The sequence below is a fragment of the Stenella coeruleoalba genome (assembly GCF_951394435.1).
Source record: "Stenella coeruleoalba genome assembly, chromosome: 1".
In the NCBI taxonomy this organism is placed as follows: domain Eukaryota; kingdom Metazoa; phylum Chordata; class Mammalia; order Artiodactyla; family Delphinidae; genus Stenella; species Stenella coeruleoalba.
Window position 1 is genome coordinate 95,123,210 of NC_137169.1, and position 24,842 is coordinate 95,148,051.

General features: G+C 42.2%; 1 protein-coding gene across 1 annotated transcript; it reads left to right on the top strand.

Annotated features, from left to right (window-relative positions):
* Positions 1-226: 226 nt before the first annotated feature.
* FNDC7 (fibronectin type III domain containing 7) lies at positions 227-22,574 on the top strand (the record flags this gene model as incomplete). Its single annotated transcript, XM_079939831.1, has 12 exons — positions 227-289; positions 792-810; positions 4,579-4,833; positions 5,955-6,215; positions 8,229-8,486; positions 9,118-9,372; positions 11,020-11,277; positions 11,837-12,091; positions 13,388-13,642; positions 15,239-15,499; positions 18,868-18,897; positions 22,543-22,574. The coding sequence occupies 12 exons, from the start codon at positions 227-229 to the stop codon at positions 22,572-22,574; spliced, it is 2,202 nt and encodes a 733-aa protein (XP_079795957.1).
* Between the last annotated feature and the right edge of the window lie 2,268 nt (positions 22,575-24,842).

The following is a 24,842-nucleotide window of genomic DNA, read 5'->3' on the forward strand; positions in this document are numbered from 1 at the left end:
TTCCACTCTCTTCTTTTCTTTCAGTCTTTGCAATACCTGTACCTGCCAGTCTCCAGGTGCCCCTAGTTACAGGTCAGCTCCACACAGAAGGGGAGGAGCTACTTCCCGGGGTCTGTTCCCAGAATCACAGCCCCACATCCCAGCGACAAACAGTGCTGCCCACCCGGGGACCAAAGAGGACCCTGCCCACTTTGTTGTGTGCCATGTGAGTGCTCAGTCCAACAGGATGGCTGGTGGACAGGTGAAATGTTTGTCTGTGATTGGATTCAGTCTTATCTGCCTTAAAATGGTGAGTTCACCATTCCGACCTACCTGCAACTATTTAGGGGGAAAAAAAGATACATTCAATATCTTTCTCTTTTTTTGAGGGCTTCAGGGGTGGGGAGATGGAAATCAAAATACTTTGGAGGCATACCATGATTGTATATGTTTGTGTGTTTGAAATTTAATGCAATTTACTAGTGAAAGAAAACAAGAATATCATTATGTTTTAAGAACAAAGATTTCTGAAAAATCCATCAGCAGCTACTGACTTAGTTCAATAGGCAGATTCAGGGAGAAAAATGAAACAGTAATGTGATCTCTCTCCATCCTCTCAATTTTATTTAGGATTGTGGTAGATCTGAGTGTTGAAAATAATTTGTGCAAATACTGTGTGTGGATTGGAAGATTGCTCACACTATGTATAAACATGTTGTGCTAAGTATATTACTGCTCTGACTTAGGTTTTACATTTCCCCAAATGATGTTTTTCTTTATGGTTCTAATATTCTAAACTTTCCTTTTTTCAGGTTGCTTCAACAAAAACAGGTAACATTCTCTGAAATGCAAGTTTACCCTCCCCGTATTTGATTTTAATTTCCATTGTTAATTCCTGGGCTACCCTGAAATATAAAGGCTATACCAGGAAAAATATTCAACATTTTCTGAGCACTCACACTGTGAGTGTAACTGGTAAGACAAATACATGGATCAAAATTTAAAGATACATCCTCATAAGATATTCTTCTTGAGTCCTGAGATGTATAGAGTCATGCAGTCATAGATTTTTCTCAAACATGGTTAACCATCAGTAAAGTATTACAATGATCATCATTCCAGTCAAAGAAACAAAATTTTAGTGAAGAGCCTAATTTGTCTTCTAAGGAATTAGAGGAGAAAACTAGAAACAGTTTTGATCAAAATTCTCTAATAAAAGATGCTCTAATAAAAGATTCTCTAATAAAAAGATTAGATTCTCTAATAAAAAAGATTTTATACTTCTGATATTGCATCCTTAAAATATAGACAATGAAAACCCAGAGCTGGAAAAAGGCTTTCTTTTAAGAGATTTTATCACCATTTTTCTTGAATAAATGACTGAAGGCGAGGATAATTTCTCTACAGGCCTCTGCTGGCTCATACATTCTAGAAATTTAAGTCCCTAGAATGGAAACTTATGTTCAATGGAATTTAGATTAACTGAAGGAACCATATAATATCAATTATATCACCAATAAACTCTCTTAGTAATTCAGCACAAATAAGAACAAATATTATTTATTATTTTGTATATACCACAGAAAAGGAAATGTAAATAAGGCAATTAAAATGTTTGATATAGATTTTTGGCTGAGCCATAAAATCCGTGCTTATATAATAGGTTTTTAAAAATTATTATTTCATGCTTTATTCTTACTCACTTATTCTTGAGACACCTTCAGGATTGACCAGGAAGCTGTGAGAAGGACTGTTTAGCCATAAACAAAGTGATTTTTAAAAAATCAGTGGCCCTTCGATTGGATAAAATCCAGTTCTGCTGTCTCTTAGAGGGTCCCAGGACCACAGGACACACTGAGCCCTCAGAACAGGCCTCTTTTTAGTCCCACGTTATCCACACTATTTGAGAAAAAGAAAGAGGCAGACTGATGTACCGGTGAGGCTGTTAATTGATTCATCCTGTCTTTTCAATAGACGTGATGTGTTTTATTGATACTGTATAGGAGGTTTCATTTGGGGTGTGTGTGTTCTGATTCTTTTTGGGCTCTGGCCACTGGGGCCACGTGGGCTAATTTAGATCTCTGAGTTGGTAGAATGCACAGATGCTGTGACTCAAAGGCTTTCATTTTTGACTAATCAGAGTGGTTGATTGCAAATCTAGAGAATAAATTTTTCTCTTTCATCAGTGCAGTAAGCGGGCCAAATACAGAACAAAGAAAGAGTGAAGAACTGCTGCTAATTTATGGAGACTTACACGTCCTGCTCAATCTTCTCATCTCTTTCAGGGAAACATAGTACAGAGGTGTTGATCTTTTTTCATTGCTGTTACTGGTCAGATCCTGCTGTAGAACCATGTGTAAACAGGCAATCTGTCTCTCCAGCCTGTGCTTACCCCAGAGTCTCCATAATCCCACCTTCCCTGGCAGCAACCCCTCCATGGCAGCGCCCTGCAGTCTGGCTTTTCCAAACCCCAAAATTGCTCGTCGTGGTTCACACACACACACACACACACACACACACACACACACTAACCCTTCCTACCTTTCAATGTGCCCTTACATTCACTATTTTACTTAATCTTTACCATCTTAATATGTAAATATTTTACATTTCAAAGTAAACTCAAAGATGTAGGAATTATTAATATTCCATATACTCAAGGAAGAAAACTGAGACTAGAAGAGGTTAAATCACTTGTACATGTTCATAGACAGAAGTAAATGGCAGAGCCAGGGCTCAAACCCAGCATTCTGAAATCCAAATCCTTTGCTATTTTCCCATCATGAAACACCGCGTTTCATCCTGCTGATACTGGCTTCATGTACTACTATGCTGGGCAAATGTGCCCCTCCCAGCTCAATTCAATACGACAAATTTTGTGGAGTCCTCAGGCCCCTTGACAGGCCTGTGGGGAGATAGCCGGTGTCATGCCAGCCTTTTAGATGCCTTTCAAGCCACTCCATGAAGGCACTGTCACGACAATGTCTAGTTTGGTTGTCATTTATCCAGGAAATTAGTCCATTCCAATGAGCAGGACCGGCTAACAGGAGATAAGATGAACAATGGGGACAAAGGAAGCAGCAGGGATTGAGAGACACCGCAAAGTTAGAGGAAAGAAGGTGTTAACAGAGAACAAATAACTGGGGGAGCAGAAAAGGGATGAGTGTGTAGGAGGGATAAATGTGAGACCCCTGCGGGAGCTTTCTATCCTACAACAGGGAGGGGACATAGGCGCTTCCCGCAGAGTCAGCTTCTGCTGGCAAATGGCTAAGATGAGCCCCTGCAACTTTTCCCCAGCATTTATAACCATCACAGTTTTCTTTTGATGGCAAAGGAGACAGTCCTGGGTGATGTTCAAGGAACGTCTGGCCAGTGCACAGTGGACTCTTTGTTCATTCTTGCAGCGTGGTTATTTCTGAGATGCTGCCAAAGCCAACTTTCTGGGCTATGGGTACAGAAAGAGAAGTTGTCTGTATCACGTTTTGCAGGTTAGGGTCTGTTGGAGGGAGGGAGTTGATACTGGCAAATCACACATTTGGACGGTATTTACTTCTCCTCTTTGCCCTAGAGTTTTGTTTTGCACTTTAGTTTTGAACTTGGCATATAGTGATTTTACCCAGCAAATGCAGTACAATAAATATAAAAGACCAGTTGCCAGCTCCAAACCTAAAACCCAGATATTTTTGTTTGACCTTTTCTTCTACTTGGACCTCCTACACCCGGGGCATTTTTGAGTCCGTGGAGTTTTGCAGAGCAGTAAATCTGATTACCACGTTGCATCTTCTAGCCCATGCCCAAAGTATAGGAATGCCTTGTGTAAACTCATGACATAAGCATTCACGGCCTCCTGGCAAACCATGGCCAGGCCCAGGTGAGGAGGGACCCCGGCATCCCATTCTTAGGCTGGGGCAGATGTTTTGATACAGAAGGAGAGAATAAAGTTTATTTTTATTTTATATAGAAGAATCTGAAAAGTGTTACACTCTGATAATATTAAAGACAGTATGCTCAATTATGAAGCAAAGAACTCAATTCTCCCCCTTCCTCCGTTAGATTAAATGCCACTTGGAAAATGTGCAGAGTGCGTGGGTGGAAATCACAGCCTCGACAGAGGTGGGGTATGAAGGTGGACCCTTGCTGGAGATGTCGCATAGAGGTGGGGCAGGGAGGGGAGGCCCGTGACAAAGCATGCCTGGGGATTCACAGAAGCCAGACTGGATTAGCCTCCAGAATGGGAGCCCTCAGTTTCTCTCTCCCTCCCCTCAGAGTTCTTCTCCCAAATCGCTCCCTACTCTTAGTTAACTCTTTTAAAAGTACAGAAAGTGCAAATTATCCCGGAGGCAACTGGGAAAAACCTCTTTGAAGTCCCATTCCTGAATGGGAGGTTTGAGCTTTCTTGCTCTCTTCTGGAGAGTAGCTTTGCCTTTCTTTTCCTCTGTTTTTTTTTTTGTTTGTTTGTTTGTTTCTTAATCTGGAAAACAAGGGCAAGGTTTAAGTCTGAAGGATGACATGAGAATGACTTAGTTTGAAAGTAAAATGATGAAAGAAGTAATCCTTACAGGTACCCTAGCTAATGTACACCTTCAAAATCTCTTTCAGCTCCCAAAATACCCACTATCGATCAGGCGTATTCAAAACTCAGCAACAGTATCACTGTGGAATGGGCTACAGTGCCAGGGGCCACCGGTTACCTCCTCACGGCCAGAGACGGGAACGCTGTCATTGAAACCGTGGTGGCCAGTTCCCCAGGCACTGTGACGGGCCTGAAGGCTGCAACCTTGTACCAAATCACCATCAGATCCATCAGTCCTGCTGGGAGAAGCCAGGCATCGCCTCCAAAACAGGCAAAGACAGGTAGCTGGTTGCTCATCCTCTGTTGAGCAATTGCTTGTGACCTGGATCAATTATACTGAGGATGCAAATGCATGATGTAATTCTGTGTCATGTGAATGTCTATGATTCAAGGCTCAGAAGTGAAAGCCACCAAGTGACTTTTTTTTTGTAATTCAAATGTCTGTGGAGGAGGTGGTATGTAAATTCCAGATGCTTTGGAAAATAAAACCCATTTCTGAGTATCTTTAAAAGCATCCGTGCTTTTAAATCTCTGAAAAAGGGATTTCTGTTTCATTTTGTTTGTTTGTTTGTTTTATAAATTTATTTATTTATTTTTGGCTGCATTGAGTCTTTATTGCTGTGTGCGGGCTTTCTCTAGTTGTGGAGAGTGTGGGCTACTCTTCGTTGCGGTGCGCAGGCTTCTCATTGCAGAGCATGGGCACTAGCGTGTGCGGGCTTCAGTAGTTGTGGCACACGGTCTCAGTAGTTGTGGCTCGTGGGCTCTAGAGTGCACTCTCAGTAGTTGTGGCACACGGGCTTAGTTGCTCCGCAGCATGTGTGATCTTCCCGGACCAGGGATCGAACCCGTGTCCCCTGAATTGGCAGGTGGATTCTCAACCACTGCACCACCAGGGAAGCCCAGGGATTTCTGTTTTTAACCTCAATTATCAATAAAGACCATGTGGAATAAAGAACACATAGAAGTGATTTTGCTGCACTTTGACTTGTTGGAAATAAAACTATTTAGAGTTTGTCATCAGCATGACTTAAATTGATTTGATAAAGTTGTACCTCAGCATATTTCTGAAAGGTTGCGTGCATGTTAAAATAGTATAAACTATCATTCCCCCCATTGATTTATATTATGATTACAGGGAGGTTTTATCTAATTTCCTACCAACTTCCAGTTGAAGGTATGCCTAATATTAGAATTTCTCTGTTCCCCCTTCCTCTGCTGAGTCATCTGTAATTAATACACATTTAAATACCAATTGTTTAATGGAACTCTGTCATGAATCCTATTGCAAAGTAAATAATTTTTTCATAATATGGATAATCAGCCTCAAATTACCTATTCCTAAATTTGAATTAGCCTCTCTTGCACTTTCGTAACACAAATGCACAGGTTTTTGTCTTTGTAGTGCTGGCTGCACCAATTCTACAAGTAAGCTCTCCAAGCCCAGACTCTATTCTTGTGCAGTGGGAAACCGTATATATGGCAACTGGATTTTCTGTGTCCATTATGCGAGCTAATGGTTTGGGGAGAATATGGAAAGAAAATACCACCAACACCTCCTTGACATTCACCAGTTTAGACGCTGGTACTCTCTACACCATAAAGGCCTATGCGTGGAATGCCAGCGGAACACCTGGGGATGACTCCACCTGCAATCAGAGAACAGGTAAGGACGTTGCAGCTCAGTCCCAACCTTCTCCTTTTTGATTAATGAGAAGGGCTGTGCATTGCAGTCACTGAGAGCAGCGTTAAGTGATAAGTACAGAGCAGCTGGCAGCAGCTATTTAAATTTATTATGAGCTTATTTATAGTGTCTTGATAATTCCTCCTCGGTGGTTTAAATGCTTACGGCATGTGTAAAGAAATGCTGCTCAGGGCTTCCCTGGTGGCGCAGTGGTTGAGAGTCTACCTGCCGATGCAGAGGACACGGGTTCGTGCCCCGGTCCGGGAAGATCCCACATGCCGCGGAGCGGCTGGGCCCGTGAGCCATGGCCGCTGAGCCTGCGCGTCCGGAGCCTGTGCTCCGCAACGGGAGGGGCTACAACAGTGAGAGGCCCGCGTACCGCAAAAAAAAAAAAAAAGAAAGAAAAAAGAAATGCTGCTCAGAGCGCACAGAGCATGGCACCACCCACCCAGAGCCAACTTATTTTCAGCTTACATGTTCAATATCACACAGTAGGAGATAATTCTTATTAGGTTTACCAGTCACCTCTTGTCCCTTCATAGGTTCAGACCAGGAGTAGAGACAAAAAAAACTGGGCCAAACAAGAATTTATTCAGCAGACATTTAATGAGTGTGTCCCCACTTTCAGCTGGCATTGCTCTAGAGGCACAGCAACAGAAACAACAAACTTCCTGTTATGGCATTTTGTGCTGTGGTGGGAATCAATATTTCAGATATATTTCCCAAAGTCCTCAGTTTCGGCCTGAGGTCAACGAGGGGCTTCCCACCACCTCTCCTCCAGCTATAGGCTGAGAAGCTGATGCATGGTGTGTGTTCTCACAATCCTCATTGCAGGGATACCTGACCGGGGCATCCTACTACATGATAACCAAACTAAGCTGCTGCTCTGAGCCAAAAGAATGAGATGGAGAGAGAGGGAAGGAGAGAGATTTTTCCTTCTCTTGAGGCAGAGTGAGTCATCCTCTGACAATATGGCCTAGTAGATGCCGGACTCACCAACCAGATTAGCTGTTTCATCTCTTGGGGAGGACCAAGGATAAAGTGGAAAGAAACCAGAAATGTTCTCTCCAACAGTTCCTACTTTGGAGGGGAGTAGAAGCCCCATTGTCTATAGGCCGAAGCAGAAATGTAGGGAGAAGTGAAGGGTTTGCCTTTTATATTACTTCTCCAGGTAGAAATCAGAGCAAGGTGGCCCTAAGGTGATTCATGATGGGCCTGGTGAGTCAGGATGTCTGTGACAAACCAGTCTCTCTGGGCCTCTTCCAAGACATTCACTCATTCTTTCTCTCCACAAACATTTATTGAGGGCCTCAAGGTTTTTTAGGCGGATTAGCCTGATGAAAGGAAGGCATATTTCTAAGAATGCAGAGGAAATCGTTTTGGAGATGCTAAAAAACTGCCTTCCTGTGTGACCATCACACTTGATACTTTCCTTTTTTCCCTTTGATTTAGAATAGAAAGTCTTCTCTTCTGTAAACAGCTGTGACCTAAAAGCTCTTACATATCTTAGCATGTGTCAAAAGTAAAGAAGGAATGTTGTTGAAACTAATCTGTTTAACTTTATCAATCTATAAGAGAATATTTGACCTACCACTTGATAACATACCCACATGGCCCTCTTAGCCCTTCACATTTATAATTTCATTTAATTATTTCTATCACTTATCAAATTGTGCGTTCACTCATTCATTTATTCAAGATATTTACCTCTATGTGCTAGGATCTGTTTTACAGATGAGAAAAATAAATGAATAAATAACAAAAAGATTAAATAACATGGCCTAAGTCATATAGCTAGTTATGAGTTTGCATAGTTAATGGGAGATGTGTTACCAGTTCTCAGGTACCCTAAATCCCAATTTTATGCTTTGTACACTTGCAAGTATCATATGATTGGAGTACTCCATCCTCCAAGCTCTGCAATATTGTTAGGTCAAATCTTACTTGGGTTCTTGAGGTTACTGCAAAAATCTTAATTGTTTCTCAAAAATGTAGGTCCTCGTGCTCCTGCCAACATTCAAGTCTCTTTTGATAGTGGTTCTCTGGAGGCATATGTTTCATGGGCACCGACAGAAGGAGCTTTCAACTATACCGTGATGGCTTTGAGTGACTCTTCCAGGCTGAGCTGTAGTACGACTTTCAGTTCCTGCACCATCTCCTCTCTCCAGTGTGGAACCGAGTACCTGATATCAGTTTTAGCAACTAATGATGCCGGATCTAGCAGATCAATTTCAGCAGTGACCCTGAGAACTGGTATGTAAACAAGAGTGAGATCACTGGGGGGTTGGTAAGCCAAAGTGACTACCATTAGGGAAACAAATAATCACATGACAATGTTCCAGAACACTCTAGAACTAGCAAAAATGAAAGCCTGGTCTAAATGAAAGTGTTGAGTTGGACTTTCTGATGAGTTTGAATAATGTTGATAGTGAAACCAGATCTCGTGCATTGGAAAAAACACTGAAAATTAGGAAACCTGGTTCCTATTCCAGATCTTTCACTAATTAGTTTATTTTCTTTTGCATTTGTAAAGTTGTAAATATTCTAGGATCCAGTTTGAGTGATACACAACTCTAGCTGTGCAGTACAGATAGTGGTCTCTTATTTACGTCATGTTTCACAGACCTAGGCCTAGTAGGAGCTATTTTTTTAAGATAAAGATGGAATGTCTATAGTTTGGAATATGTGTTTAGATATCTTCCCACTTTCATTCTCATCAAAGAGATAAAGACATACATATGTGGAGGTCTATGCTTCAATTTAGAAATATCTGTGTGTTTTGGGAATGAGAACTAACATTTAGTGAAGAGCTACTTGCATAGAAAGATGCAAAGAAAATCTCTTGCAGTACTCTCACAACTGTTTATTATTTATCATTTCCTAGTTGCTTGTGCACCTGGAAAGGTGACAATCCAAGAAGACCCCCCTGGCCACCTGTCTGTGGTTTGGTCCAGCGTGCATCTGGGTGATTACTATGTGGCCTTTGTGAAGAATGACAATGGCTTGGAAGTACACTGCAACACCTCCCTCACCCAGTGCAATTTCTTATCTGAGTGTGGCTTCACTTACTTTATTAGTGTTTTTGCCTATAACAAGGCAGGACAGAGTCCTTTGGGTGATGTGTTTAATTATACCACAGGTGAGTTGCACTTGATGCTTGTAAAGGGAGTTGAGTTCTGAGTTCACTCAACTCAGCAGCAGAATGGATCATCCATTGCACTTATTGACTTACCTAGACCACCTGGGAGCCATTCTAGGGCCAAGAATGGAAAGTGAATCTCTTCTTTCACATCCTTTCCAGACTAGGGAATTTGGACTTCGTGGACTCAAGTTTAATAAGAATGAAAGGTTTAGGAGTGAAAAGAAGGGAAAGAATGTTGTTATTCAAGCTTGCTCTGAAAAGTTGAACCCTCCACCAAGATCTACTCAGTGTTCAGCCCTGTGCTGAAGGCTGAAGGGGAGGTGATCCTTAGGTCTCAGAGTTCACTCTTTCCGCAAGCCCAGAAAACAGGGATGCAATGGCAAAGATTCTACAAGGTGTGGAGGGCTTTGGAGTAGGACACCTGGGTTTAAGTCCTAACTTGACCACCAACTCATTTGCAAAATGGGAATAATGATGTCTACCTTGCTAAGTTCCTTAGTATCTGCTACTGCAAAATGGGACAAATAATAATGAGAACATGAATATGAAAAGATCTTTGTATATGAGAAAAGCACAATGCAAATACTTTTATTAACATCATTATTATTTTTACTATTATTCTCCACCAGGCTTGGGTCTTCAAAGGGCAGGGATTGTATTTTATTTATCTCTCATCCTGAATGCTTATCATAGTATGACTGGCATATGGGAGATGCTCGATTTTTAAAGAATTAATGGAGTGAGTGACAAAATTAATTAACTATATTGACAAACAAGAATAATATAATTATATAAATAATAATATTAGCTGGAATGCATTTTTAATATTTATTTATTTGGTTGCACCTGGTCTTAGTTGCAGCAGGAGGGCTCCTTAGTTGTGGCATGTGAACTCTTAGTTGTGGCATTCTTGGGGAATCTAGTTCCCTGACCAGGGATCGAACCTAGGCCCCTACATTTTTACCAAGATGAAGGAATCAAATAATTGGTGCTTTTGGAATTTAGAGTCAGAGGCTATCAATAAGGTCTCAAGAGCACAGGAGGGTCTACCAGAGAGAGTGGCCTCTGGTAGAGGCCTTTAAGGATGGTGGAATGTAGGTGGGGCAAGAGCATTCCAGAGAAACTCCATGTGAGTTAGACACTTGTCAGAATTTGTCTGTGAGGTAGTATAGGGCCTCTTCTAAAATCTACTAATACAATGCTTCTTCCCCTCCTCCACCCCCTAGTTTTATCTAGTTTAGTGTCTGGAAAGACTGATAGGATCTAAAGTTAAACTAAACATGATTTTGTCAGGCAGAAGAAGGGAACCTCATTCCAGTAGCACGAACACAATCTTTGAGGCATAGGGAAATAAAAGCGCGTGTGGGAATTGAGGGGTCTGGTGAGGCAGGGGATGGGGAGGGGCAGCTGGACATATCGACTGGGTAGAGTTTGTAATAACCTTGAATGTCATGCATGGAGAAGTTATCCTCTATGTAGTGGGTGTTAGGCCAGGATTGGAGTTGGACAGACCTGTAGGAGATTGTGGCAGTGACTTAGGAGGGTAGTGCAGAGGCTCTGGGCACAGAGACGCCAGGACTCAATGCCACTCTGACAGCATGGCTCCTGTACTGACCTCCGCTCTCTCTCTGTTCCTGCTCTCAGCCCCCTGTTGTCCTGGTGACATTAACCCTGTGTTGGTGTCCAGTGACAGAGTAGAGATCGTCTGGTCTCCTGTCCGTGGTGCCGAACTTTATGAAACCAAGGCCGTAGATGGGTTCAGCGTGGTTGAATGCAATGACACTGTTCCGGCTTGCACCCTTTCTGCTCTAGAGTGTGACACCAAGTACAACATCACGGTGTATTCCTTCAGTGAAGTCCGGGGCAGCAATACATCGTGTACTTCCCGATTTATAACCACAGGTATGATACAGGAAAGATTTCACTCATTGATTCTGAACGGCTCCCCCCAGCTATGTCCCTCAGGAAGGGCATTCGGTAAAAAGGCTAACTGCCATTAGCCACCCTGTTGTGGTGACCCTGAGAGCCCCTGTCTTACTAAGGAGATGCAGAAGAGAAGGTGGAAGAGGGAAAGAGGACAAAAAGGAAATAGGAGACCATGGGGAGAGTGGAAGGTTTTGCTAGAGATTACCTCAGCCATTCACTTCCTCCTACCTTTGGGGCGCCTGCCTGTATTCACACCATGAAGGTTAAGGCCACAAATGTTTGTCCTAATTACTTTCGCTATTGGAGTTCAAATGGCTCCTTAACATTTTCTAATTAGTCCGACGCTATGGGAACCCAATACCATATGTCAATGTCAACAAGGTTTCCACACAAAGGCTCTATGAATTTGCCCTATGTGCATGGTATGGTCGAAAGTAATGATCTCATATGGGGGGGAAAGGTCAGTTTTAGACCAAATGGCACGTGTGATATTTTTGATTCTGACTGTTTCAATTCATAATCTAAAATCTCTTAGCTCCTTGCAGTCCTGAAATCAAAAATGTTTCGAAGGATGCCTTTTCCATGATTAACGTGTACTGGCGATCCACTAATGATGAGGCCACTTACACGGTGACTGCCCAGGGAGAGAAAGGGCTGCACCGGTGCAGCAGCACGGGAGAGTCCTGCACCTTGTGGGGCTTGCCCTGCGGCTCAGTGTTCTCCGTCACCGCTGTGGCTGAAACACCAGCAGGACGGAGCCTGCCCAGCTACAGTGTGCCCTTAGAAACGGGTATGTAGCCACCACAGCCTGAACCTCAACTTCAATGGGGTCCTTAGGAATTGTTTTAGGACATGAACTTTCTTATTTGATTTACCCTAAGTGTGATAGAAATACCTTAAACTCAGAGAGGCCTTTCAAAGAGCCCCAGTCTTAGAAAACTTTCACACAGGTTCTGTAAAAGTATCATCTGAAGGCTCTAATATATCAAATACCAACATCAAAGGAGGAATACATTGACTCTGCAAAAACATTTATTTGAATTCGTATTCCCCCATGACACAATCTACCAAAACAACTAACAAGTGACCAAATGAGCTAGTTTATTATTTATTTCTTTGGTTCAGCCCTTTCAAATCTTTCTCTAAAAACTGATTTCTGAGTTTCAGTTTCCTAATTGCTAGAAGGGGATAATGGCTTTATCGGGTGGCTGTGAATATTACGTTATTTATGCTGCAGAGCACTTAGAGTGCCTGATGCACAGTAAGAGCATGATAAACGAAAGCTGTTATTGCTTCATAGCATTGTGTGTGAATGAAATTCAGCAAATTAAAGCCTTTGGACATTATTTTCTCTTATATACAATGATAGATGGCACTTTAGACTAGATAAGTTGAAACGTAAAGGGCAGCATAACAGAGACAGTGCCAAATACGCAGGAAGATTCCAGATATTCTATATCCTGTATAATGGATCTTTGAAAAGTTGAGAATTGGTTGTGGCAGTCTTAGGTGGCTAAGAATATTTTGAGCTTTTATATCAACTATGTACTACGAAATGCATGAGAAAGGCAAAATACATTTCATTGCAAACGTTAAGATATATTGGGAGAAAAGGTGAATGCAACCATTGCTTTAAAATTTGCAATTGGAATTGTTAAAGTTGGAGAACAACAAAGGGTTTCTTTCTTATTCTGAAAAAAATTGGGGAGAATCTCACATTACCCATAGCCAGTTATTGCACTGCATTCTTGGGGAAAGCACCTGCTATATACAGTGATGTTAAATAACGTATCAGAGGGAATGAGATTTTACTTAACAAAAGAAAAATTTTAAAGTTTTTTTAAATTTATCTTTTTATTGAAGTATAGTTGAGGTACAATGTTATAGAAGTTACAATATAGTGATTCACAATTTTTAAAGGTTATATTCCATTTACAGTTATTAAGGACGTTTTGATTAACAGTTGAAGGTTTGAGAAATTTAGGATATTGAATGAAACACAGGCAAAATACCATACTTGGTTAGTTTTCACAAATAACCCTCACTGGAAATAAATCCTCAATTTTTTTCTCTTTCCTCATTTAAGTGCCGTGCTGCCCAGCCAGTCTGACAGTAACTCAGGTCACACAATCGGTAATCAACGTGAGCTGGACTGTTGGGACCGGCGCCCAAACCTATGTGACAGCTCTGGAGTCACACACTGGACAGTCTAAGTGTCACACCCATCAAAACCACTGCCTCCTGGGATGCATCACATGCGGCATCAATTACGCAGTGGCATTAAAAGCAATTAGTGCCACTGGGTTGACTGCGGACTGTGGCTACCAAAGTTATTCCTCGAGTAAGTGAATTCTAACTTCTAGCTCTAGAGTATCAACAAGGACTTTGACTATTATAGATCCAGACATAGTCTTTCCACCTCATTTTAAAAGATGCTGCATCTCCACCAAGCTTGCATGGTAAGTTCAGATTACTTTCTAAAATGTTTACAGTTTTCCTCTTGACTTAGGACCTCAAAGGTTCGTTCAGAGGCTTCTGTTAGTAGTTGGTGAATTAACTCCCCTGGTAACAAGGTTCAGGTGTACTTTTTCTGAAAGAAGGATAGGTTTTTATATGACCCAGCTACCTGCAGCACAGAGTAACTCAGTCTGGCAGAGTTTTCAGAAAGGATTTAGGTCACACATTCTAGTTGGTTTGAATTTTTCTTTCTTCTTCTTCTTATGCTACTACCTCACTCTTCTAAACCACTCCAGCTTCTTCTATGGTTTCTTATTTCAACAGGTTAACAGAGCACAGTATTGCATCTTGTTCTTCACAAAGACCAAGCCACTAGGAAATAGTGGGAGAAGTAGGTAGTGGTACAGGGTTAGCAAATAAGATTTCTCTGGTAATATTCTAGTCCATTGAAGTGGCTGCTTGGAGAACTGTTTCGAAAAAATCTTCTAAGGATGCTTCTCAGTCTTAATGGGAGAGAGTACGATGACCAGTTAGCTGTATCTGCCCCGAGGCATGGGGTGGGAGAGTTGAAATATAATCTTGGCATCCCAAAGGTAGTAGAGTGAGTCTTTAACTAGGAGCTTAAAGACCTGGCTTCTTAAGCTGCACCGCGTTATCTTATTCTCTGATTCCATTTCCTCATTGGTAAGAGAAATAGGAATGATCATGATATGAAAGCACTTAAAATGTGCTACACATACATAAGCTGGATTATCATTCCTTTTGGCCTATTAGCTTTCATTAGGTTTGCTGCCTAATTTTTCACCTTGATATCCAGTTCTGGAAATATGGCCCATTGCTTACCTTCACACCTAAAAAACCTTTTTTTTTTTTTAAAGAATAAATCAAAGACGTCTATCTGTAACTGAATTTTTTATTATTATACAATAGCATTTTTATTTTAGTTACTGAGGAATCCACCATTTGACACCTAATATGTGGCCTGCTCAAGGTACTCAGGAAAAGAGAAAGGAAAAGTACCCAGTCAGCTAGCATGCAATGGAGAGTGGACCAGCGACAGGTGTCATGCTACTCAGCTCAGCAAAATAGGTCTTTTCAGTTAATGCTGAATGCACTGAATTATATTTAAATTGAATCCCACTAAAACCATATGAAAATAGGGCACTATGAGAGATCTTGACAAGAATTCTGTGCATTTGACTCATAAAGTTTGAGTCATATACAATACGTATCTGCCAAGCGTGGACTTTTGGCCTCACCATTATTCTCTATTAAAAACTCATGCCCCACCTCACCCTCACACATGGATTTCTAATCATGTGACCCACCACAGAAGGAACTTGAATACTTCCTCAAATCTTGCTCTAATCATTTATTATGGAGTAGGCTACTTAGGTTGTTTCCCCATCATAACAAAGGCCAGGTTTGTGGTGATGGTGGAATAGTGATGTGTTTGTTTTTGTTTGTTTATATCCTTCAGGTTCCTGCTGCCCTTTGGGGGTGAAATTATATAGGCTGGTCCCTAATGGTATCCGGATCTACTGGCAGGCCTCCAGGGGCTCTGCCAATTACAGCACTGACCTCTATGGTTCCAAAGGCATTTTCACGTGTGCCCCAAGCGCTGGCCTCAGTTTCTGTGATATCACCGAGATACCCTGCGGGGATGTATATACCGTGATGGTCTCCCCAGTTGCTGAGACAGGACTGAAGCTTACTTTCTGTCCAAAAAAAATATATTCAGGTAGGACAAATTATGACCCTTTATTTAAAACTAGCCCTCAACTCAATCTGTGAATTAAGACTCAGAACAATCACACTTATTTGCTATGTAGGAAGGTCAAAGAGGGCATGACATTGTGTACCTCCTGCAGGCAGATTCTGGCTACTGGGGACCCCAAGCTTCTTTGGAATTGTGATGCTTTATTATTACTTGATTTGGAGACACTCCTCTCATCCCTCTCTCTCTTTTCTCCTTCAGAAAAAGGACCAGATGCTTGCTGCTTGAACAGTAAAGCAGATTTAAAATGATTTTCTGCTTTGAGATTTGGGGATAGGTTTGTAACATAGCGTTAGAGATCATGACAAACAACCTGAATGTTTGAAATAAGAGACTTGAACCTTTATTTGCACAGATTCAGACTTATGACTGAGGGAGAGTTGGAGGATCAGAAAAAAACAAACTTATAAATCATAAGCTAGGTTTGGAAATATGAGTGGGCAGACAGTCTGTGATCACAAAACACATGAATGTCAGCCACTGCCATCTCACCAGAGCTGGCAGAAAAACATTAGCAATTCTCCTGTTCTGTATTCCAACACGTTCTGCTACCTTGCCCAGGGCATAGTCATATAGTTTTCATATATTTCTAAAATAAAATAAAATGAAGAGATGATGAAGCCCTAGAACTTTGCAGGTGAACACAAGAAGAGGAATAAATATTGGCTCAGAAACTTTACTAATAACCAGAATCTAAAATTTCCAATTATGGGTTGGTGACAAGAAGGTTCAAGATGGCTCCTGGTGATGCAATGAGGCCAGGTCCTCTTCAGGAGGTGTTCTTGCTGTCCTTGGTTGTCATGCTCTGATTCCTTGCTTTTTCATTATCTTGTCCAGAGGACAAGCTGGCCCAAAACATGGCCCTATGGGAAGGGCCAGGAATAGGTTGTTGGGCTGAGGATGACCTCTTAGGAAGAAGAGCCTACAGGTCAACAACAATACTTCACTATATTTGCATAATGTTTTGAAATTTATCAAGCGTTTTCATATTCAATATTTCACTGAATGCTCAAAATAACTCTATGAGGTAGGTTCAACAGATTTTATTATCTCCAATATATAAATGAACAAACTGAGACTCAGAGGCTCCCAAATCTCTACCTACAACCCTTCTCTTCTTCTAACCCCTAAATCCATATGCAAATGTGTTATATCTACTTAGAGATAAGACCCAGGCATTTCAACTCCTCAAGGCTAAAAGGAATTTCTGATCTTCTGCAGTTTTTGATCTTCTGTCATCCTTGTTTCAAGTACTCAAGCTGAAAACCCAGGAGTCAGCTTCCCTCTCCCTCACCCTCCATGTTTTAGTAGTCTCCCAGCCCTGTCCTGTTCACTCCATGATGGTTTCTAAATCCAACTTCTTCTCTTCATTCCTATAGCTACTTCAATATTTCAGGGTCTTACTACCTCTCCCCTATGCTACTACACCAGTCCTGTCCTCCTGCCCTCTTGCCAGTCTTCATTACTATTGCTGGAGTTGTCATTCTAGGACACTGACCCAACTATCTTTCTTTCATGCCTCAAAATCCTCAGAAATTTTCTATTGCCCCATAGAATAAAATTCAATCCTCTGAGCATGGCATTTAAGGTCCCTTACAATCTGTCCCCCATCTGTCTTTCTACACCTGCACTATCCAATAGAAATTTAATGCAAGTGTGAAAAGAAAAATTTAAATTCTCTAGTAGCCATGTTAAAAAGGTAAAAAGAAATAGGTGCAATTAATTTAATAGTATATTTTAGTTAATTTTAATCCAAAATATTCTACTTTTCAACATGGAATCAATATAAAAATTTTATATATTTTTTCTATACTAAGTCTTCAAAATCTTGTGTGCATTTATTTAATACAGCACATCTCAGTTCAGAGTAGCCACATTTGGAATGCTCATAGCTACATGTGCTAAGTGGCTACTGTATTGGACAGTACAATTCTAGGTTCATTCTGCAACATCTCTCCTGAGAAGACTCCATTCTCTAGTCACATGGAACAATTCACACACATCTGCCCTTGGCACACACACATACCATGGCACATCATGTTTCTGAGGTAATGCAGCACTCCTCTCTTTGCCTGGATTTCCACCCCACCTCAACCAAGGGAACTCCACCAGCCCAAACTCTCCCTCCTCTCTGAAGTCTTCTCCAGTTCTCATAGTCTGAGTTCGTTTCCCTCCTTTATGACTCCACCTCACTTTTATCTTCACCACACCATATTACTGTGAGTTGAATGTGTGTTATTTCTGCTAAATGGTAATCTCTTGGACTCTCAGTACTTTGCATGTAACTGTTGCCCAATACATTTTAAATTTAAAAAAGAATGAATAAAAGAGCGTATGTGTTTGTCTATGATTATACAGCCAGTAAGTGAGTGATGGAAGTCTGTTCTTTCTCCTACTTAATACTCACAATTCAACCCTTAGAGAGTCATTCCTCTGATAGTTTGTTAGTTGGAACTCTAATACCTTTGGTGGGGTGTTATCTCAAGCCTGTAGCCATTTACTTTAGTAAGGGTTGGCTGTCTAGACTCAAGTTAAGGAATCTACCTTTGTTCTGTCTCCCTAGTAAAAACCATGCATCTGGGGGAAGGTTTTTGGTTTCGTTTTTTGGTGTGTGTGTGTTTTTTTCTCCAATATCAATGATGCCTTAATCCTGTAATTAGGATGATACTGTAAATGATAATAATGACTAATATTTATTGAGTGCTGTGTGCCAGACACTATTCTAAGGGCTTTACATGTATTAACTCAGTTGACCCTTATAACAACCCTATGAGGTTATTTTTTTTAATTAATTTATTTATTTGGCTGCATTGGGTCTTCGCTGCTCTGTGTGGGCTTTCTCTAGTTGCGGCGAGCAGAGGCTACTCTTTGTTGCGGTGCGCAGGCTTCTCATTACGGTGGCTTCTCTTGTTGCGGAGCGTGGGCTCTAGGTGCACCAGCTTCAGTAGTTGTGGCTCGTGGGCTCTAGAGCACAGGCTCAGTAGTTGTGGTGCACGGGCTTAGTTGCTCCGCGGCATGTGGGATCTTCCCGGACCAGCGCTCGAACCCATGTCCCCTGCACTGGCAGGCGGATTCTTAACCACTGCGCCACCAGGGAAGTCCGAGACTGGCATTCTTATTCTTACCACTTAACAGATAAACTGAGGCACAGAAAAGTCAAGTAACTTGTCCAAGTTCATACTGTTAGCAGGTATCTCCTTCTCTCATCCCCTAAGCTGATTCTTACTCATTCTTTGGTTCACTTTCCTATTATTCTTTCTTAAATTATATCTTCACCATCTCAAATACATCAATAAATATATTTTAAATGCTTGTGTTTTTATTTCTTACAGTAACCTGTTCTGGAAGTACACTTGGAATGGGTAAGTCATTTTTCTCATGTATACTATAGAAAGGAATTTTTTTGTTGCTCTTTAAGGTGACTTAAGTCAGGATCAAAGCTGACTCTTCAGGGACTTCCCTGGTGGCTCAGTGGGTAAGACTCTGCACTCCCAATGCAGGGAGCCCAGGTTTGATCCCTGGTGGGGGAACTAGATCCTGTGTGCATGCCGCAATGAAGTCCTCATGCCGCAACAAAGATTCTGTGTGCCGCAACTAAGACCTGGTGTAGCCAAAATAAATAAAAATAAATTAAAAACAACAACAAAGGCTCATGCAGCCCTTAATTTTAAAAAGAAAGCTCACTTCAATTAGAAAGGCAAATGCATTCTTTCTGTGATGCGAGGGGTCCTTGCTCCCCTCTCCCATAACATTTTCTCCCCTATTAGATTGTCTCCCCTCAGATTCCACCAGTGGAGATGAACTCCTTTGGATTCTGAAATTTTTTCAGTCTTCCAGGGTCCCACAGGAAAATGTAAATATGTTTCAGAGAGGCAGCTGCTTCATCCCTCACTTCAGAGAGTGGTTTCCAACCCTGCTATACACTGAGTCGCTTTGAGAGCTTAAGAGTAATTGATGCCTGGGCTATATCCCCAGAAAATCTGATTTAATTGGTTTGGGGTAAAGTCTGGGCATCAGGGTTTCTAAAAGCTCTTTGGGTGATTCTAAAGTGTAGCCAAAGCTGAGAACTGCTGCTTTAGAGCAGACCTCCTCAAACCTTATTGTACATCTGAATCACCTGGGGCCTTATTAAAACCAGATTCTGATTTGGTAGGTGTAGGAAAGATCTGAGACTGCACTACAGACAAGGTCCGGGTGATGCTGGTGATGCCAATACTGCTGGTCTGACCTCACTTTTTTTTTTTTAATTAATTTTTGGCTGTGTTGGGTCTTCGTTGGTGCACACAAGCTTTCTCTAGCTGTGGTGAGCGGGGGCTACTCTTCGTTGCGGTGCACGGGCTTCTCATTGTTGAAGAACACAGGCTCTAGGCACCCGGGCTTCAGTAGCTATGGCACGTGGGCTCAGTAGTTGTGGATCACGGGCTTTAGAGTACAGGCTCAGTAGTTGTGGCACACAGGCTTAATTGCTCTGCGGCACGTGGGATCTTCCCAGACCAGGGCTCAAACCCGGGTCCCCTGCATTGGCAGGTGGATTCTTAACCACTGCGCCACCAGGGAAGTCCCTAACCTCACTTTTAGTAGTCAGCTGTTGGAATCTGTTGACAGCCTGCAGAGAGCTAGGATGTCTGCTTCCAGTTTGCATGGGTGGACATGGCCAGCAGAGGAAAAGGGGTGCTGAAAGGGTAGCTGGAGTAAAGATAACCCTCACTGCCACTCAGGTGTGCTCATGGCTGATCCTGTCTAGGCTATTCGGGGTGCCCCACAGAGGCTACACTTGGCTGGGGCCACGGACATGACCACACAGAGCTGTGTGTGCTGACCCAGTAAGTAGCATGTACTGCTTCACGAGGGATCTTCTAGGAGACCTGCTTGATTTGGGGTCGTGGGAAAACCCCCAGGGAATATTATCAACCCCAAAGTACAGACGGGACACGTAAACACACATACACATACACACAATCAGACATGGCTGACTTCAGAGAGTGTGAGTGGAAATGAAGCCTTCCTACCAGTAAAGCCCACCAGACAGCCTCCCAGCCTAGGCCAGCTCCCCTCCGAAACTTCCTTCCACTGGTAGGACACATGCTTCTCTGTGCTGCCTGTTTTCTATTTCCTCTCCCAGTCTACTACTTCTCTGAGCACAGCAGGACTCATGCTTTCTAATTCTTGCCCCACCTGCAGGTCTGAAATAAGAATAATCCCTATTAATTTTTAAAGAGTTTCTGTTTCCAGTGACTACAGGGAAACAGACCTGGCTTATTAAAAACAAACTGTGTTAGCATACGGTTTTTGTTTTTCTCTTTTTGATTTCACTTTGTTATACAGCAGAAACTAACACAACACTGTAAAGCAATTATACTCCAATAAAGGTGTTAAAAAAAAAAACTGTGAGGAAAGTTCTAAATTATAAAAAAATTACTTTAAAAAACTCCCAAAGTACTAATGACCATAAGCCCCTGGTCTTCAGTGAAATGTACATGGGCTTGGGTCTGCATTCTTGGAAACTATTTCCAGTATTATGGCCATTTTAAATTAGTGTTTCCCCTGAGCCATAGAGGGGTAGTAGAAGTGTCTTGGGGGCCCCTAAGAGGTGAGGAGTGGTGTATTGTATTCTGGTCTTCCCTAAGATTTTGTTTTGTCGTTGTTGTTGTTGGCCGCGCCATGCTGCATGCGGGATATTAGTTCCCCAACCAGGTATTGAACCCGTGCCCCCTGCATTGGGAGCACAGAGTCCTAACCACTGGACCGCCAGGGAAATCCCTTACCTAAGATTTTGTTAGAGAAAGAGTCGCAATACTTTTTTTTTTTTAATGCTTGAAAACCATCACTCTTAGACCTTGCTATTCATCAGCATCACCAGAACGCTTGTTCAAAACGTACAATCTTAGGCCCCACCCAGATTTACTAAATCCCCAGATGATTCACATGCATGTTCAAGTTTGAGGATCACTGCTTAGACAGTAGTGTTCAAACTCTGGTGTGCATCAGAATCTCTTGGAGAGCTAATAAAGGATGTAGAGAACCAGGCCTGCTGACGTGGGTAAGACCTGGGCCTTCGTGTTTCTGTCAGGTTCCCAGGTGATTCTGACTCTCCAAGTTTGAGAAGCACTGCTCTAGGTCACTACTGTCCCCTTCCTCTGTCCCTCTGGGCTGGCCCTGATCGTTGCTTCTCCCTTCCTTAGCAATTTCAGTCTTAAACCTGAAGAGATCTGACCCTCTCTTTAAGGAGATCCTTGTAGAAATCCTGCAACACTCTCAAAAAATGAGTATATGGGGGCCTCTACATCATACAGAATTCATTGTATTAAGGGAGAGATTCTAAATTGCTTCCAATTTCAGCATTTCTCCTCTCTATACACAGGAGTAGTCGGATTAGGTCCCTGGCTGACATGGGGCCTCCAGATATGCTAAGAGAAGCCTTGGGAATCTTTTTGTCTAAGACTTTTGGTCTTGCTTTACTCTTGGATTATCCTAAAGCTTTTCAACAGCATGAATGGATTTTTTTTTAAGAGACAGATCTGGATTCAAATGTGGCCACCATCCCTTACCCTGAGGCAACTTGCTTCAATTCTAAGTATAGGTTTCCTCATCTGAAAATTGGAAAAAACTCCTCATAAGATGTTTTGAAGATTAAAGGAGATATACATTGTTGGTCACAATGACAGGCCCAAAGTAAGCTCAATTAATAAAAGGCCTGGGGGTGGAGAGGAAAGTTCTTTGTCCTGGGTCAGTAATCTGAGCTCAAAGAGACTCTTGGGGAGGATTCATTTCATCAAGCAGGAGAGAGAATACCCTGCTTAGTTAGAACCTGCTGGTGAGTTTCTTTTTGCCCTTTGAACAGTTCAGATTCTCTTAATTTTGTTTATTTGCTGTGAAGTGCTGCAAAAATAGCATTTCAAATTAAAATGGTAATCTGAACCTCAGAGACATTTAAGGGCTTTTTAATTTAAGAAAATGTCTGCAAATTTAATGCATTTCGTGGCTTCTTCCCTTCTTTGCCTTTTCAGTGATTTACAGAGGGAAGAGAAATGCGGTGTGACATAGTGAACCATGGATAAAAAAAGAGACTTGACTAGTGAGTAATTGAAATTGAAATGGTATGATTCAAAGGCAAAGTTTTTTTTTTTTTTTTTTTGCTTTGCTTTAAAAAAATTCTTCCCATATCTTTTTCAGAGTTTCCTCAATTGTTAGTGTGATTAGAGATGGAAAAGATCTATTAGAATACAAAATGCCTCTAGGATAGGACAAGCCCTTTTGGCTTTTAGAGAACCACTCTAGCTCCGTTTCCTGCAGGAAGGTGTGACCTCACCTGCACAGGAGTTCAAGATCGGCTGCGGAGAGAACTCAGTAGAGAAATGAATCCAGAAAGTCCTCTGGAAGGCTGCCAGAGTGAGCCAGCATACTGGGAAAGTCCTGGAAATGTGAAAGTTCTGCTTAGCAGAAATTCTTTATTTCACATTCAGACATACTACGGACTTCAGCACACCCACTTCATAAGCATTTCATCGACCCCAGCACTTGCCGTGTGGCCCTCTAGCCATTCAAGGGTTGGACACGTCCACCCTCAGAGAAGTCGAAATCAAGCCACCACACATAGACAGCGCTCACCCAAGACGAACCTCCACCAGGACTTTGGCCAAGGTTGGATAGCAGCAGCTGCCAGGGCCACCTGTAGTAACAAACACCCTCAGCTCAAGTTAGGAGGAAGCTGAGCCACTTGCAGCCTTCACCAAGCCAAAGCATTGTGTGATGAGACCTCTGTGTGTCTGGGAAAGCAGAGCTGTTGGCCTGTTGCTGGAAGGACTGTGGTCATGTTTTTGAATGAGCAAAGATTTCATATGGAGGGACAGCCAGGACCAGAGCCTCAAATGGTGGCAGAGTGACATAGGGAAGGACCATCAGTCTTGCTGGCTGTAGCCCCCGCTTACACTCTAACTGCTTTTTTTTTTTAATCTTTGGAGAGAAAAGGCAATGATATATAATATAAATCTGTTGTACCTAAAATAATTTTGTCCTTCAAGTGCCAGTAACCTTATTAAAAGATAGTGCGAGTAGGACTTGTGTAACACACACGTAACTAAAGTGTTTACTCTCCAGAAGCATAGCTGTGGAACTAAGAACGTCTGTTGTTAGGAACAGCCATAAAACTCTGCCCAGAGGGAACTGGAGCGTGGAATTAGGCTTGAGGTACACTAGGAGGGAGCAGCAAACTTCCTTTTCTATGTCTGCTTTCCCTTTCTGTGTAAGACTGATGAGAGATACTCCCCAGAGCAACTGCACTTGAAAAGGACATAGACGAAGACATGGATCCCGAAAAATGGAATTTGCTGTATCAGAGAGCACACAGAGAGGAGGGCCAAGTTTTAGTTCACTTTTGTTCCTAAATACCAGTGTCTGAACAGGAGTCAGGCTAGGTGTATCGACATCAATTGGGGAACCCATTACCTAATATAGATTTCCGGGTACCACCCATGGAGTTTCTAACCCAGCAGGTTTGGGACCAGGCCTGGGAATGTATATTTTTAACAAACTCACCAAGTGATTCTGACATGCAGCCAGGTTTGGGAACCTTAAAAGGCTTGCCTTGGTGAGTTCTTCCTTGAAGCAACATTTCAATGATGGGAAGCTGAGACGTGTTAAAAGATAAACTGAGGCATATTAAAAATTTTAAGAGTTTATTTGAGGAGAAATTGATTCAAATTCAGCAGCACCAAAACAGAAATGGTTAGGAGCGCCCCACTGACAGGTGCTGGGGGCGGGTGTTGGTGGTGATGGGGCTTTTATTGAGAAGAGGCAGAAGCAAAGCAAGGATATTATTTGATTAGCTCTAAAGCTATGGCCAATAGCTATATAGCTATCGTGGTTGCCTTATTTGGGAAACCCTAGTTGGCTGTTTGTGATTGGTTGTCCTTAGATTTTGATTTCTTAACCTCGAGACCCTTACAGACTTAGGTTTTTGTTTGCTTAGGAAGGCCGCTAAGGTATGAGAACGACCTCAGTCTAATGGCCTCCTTGTTTAATTAACTTAACAGAAGATAGAGGGCTGTGGCATGTGAGGAAAGATTGGTGAGTAGATCTGGAGGGTTCAGAGTGGGTCCATGCCCTGTGAGGTCAACCATGAACTGAGGCAGCGTTCTGGGCTGTGGTTCAGAGCCCGTGTGAGACTGCGTGCTGAGCCCGGTTGCTGGCAGGGTGTGCCCTCTGAAAAGAGTTGTGTCCATGGCTGACTGGAACAGCCAAAGAGCCGAGGGCAAAGGCCAAATGGAAGGCCAGGATCCCTGGTTCTAGGACACTAGGGGGCTGGGAC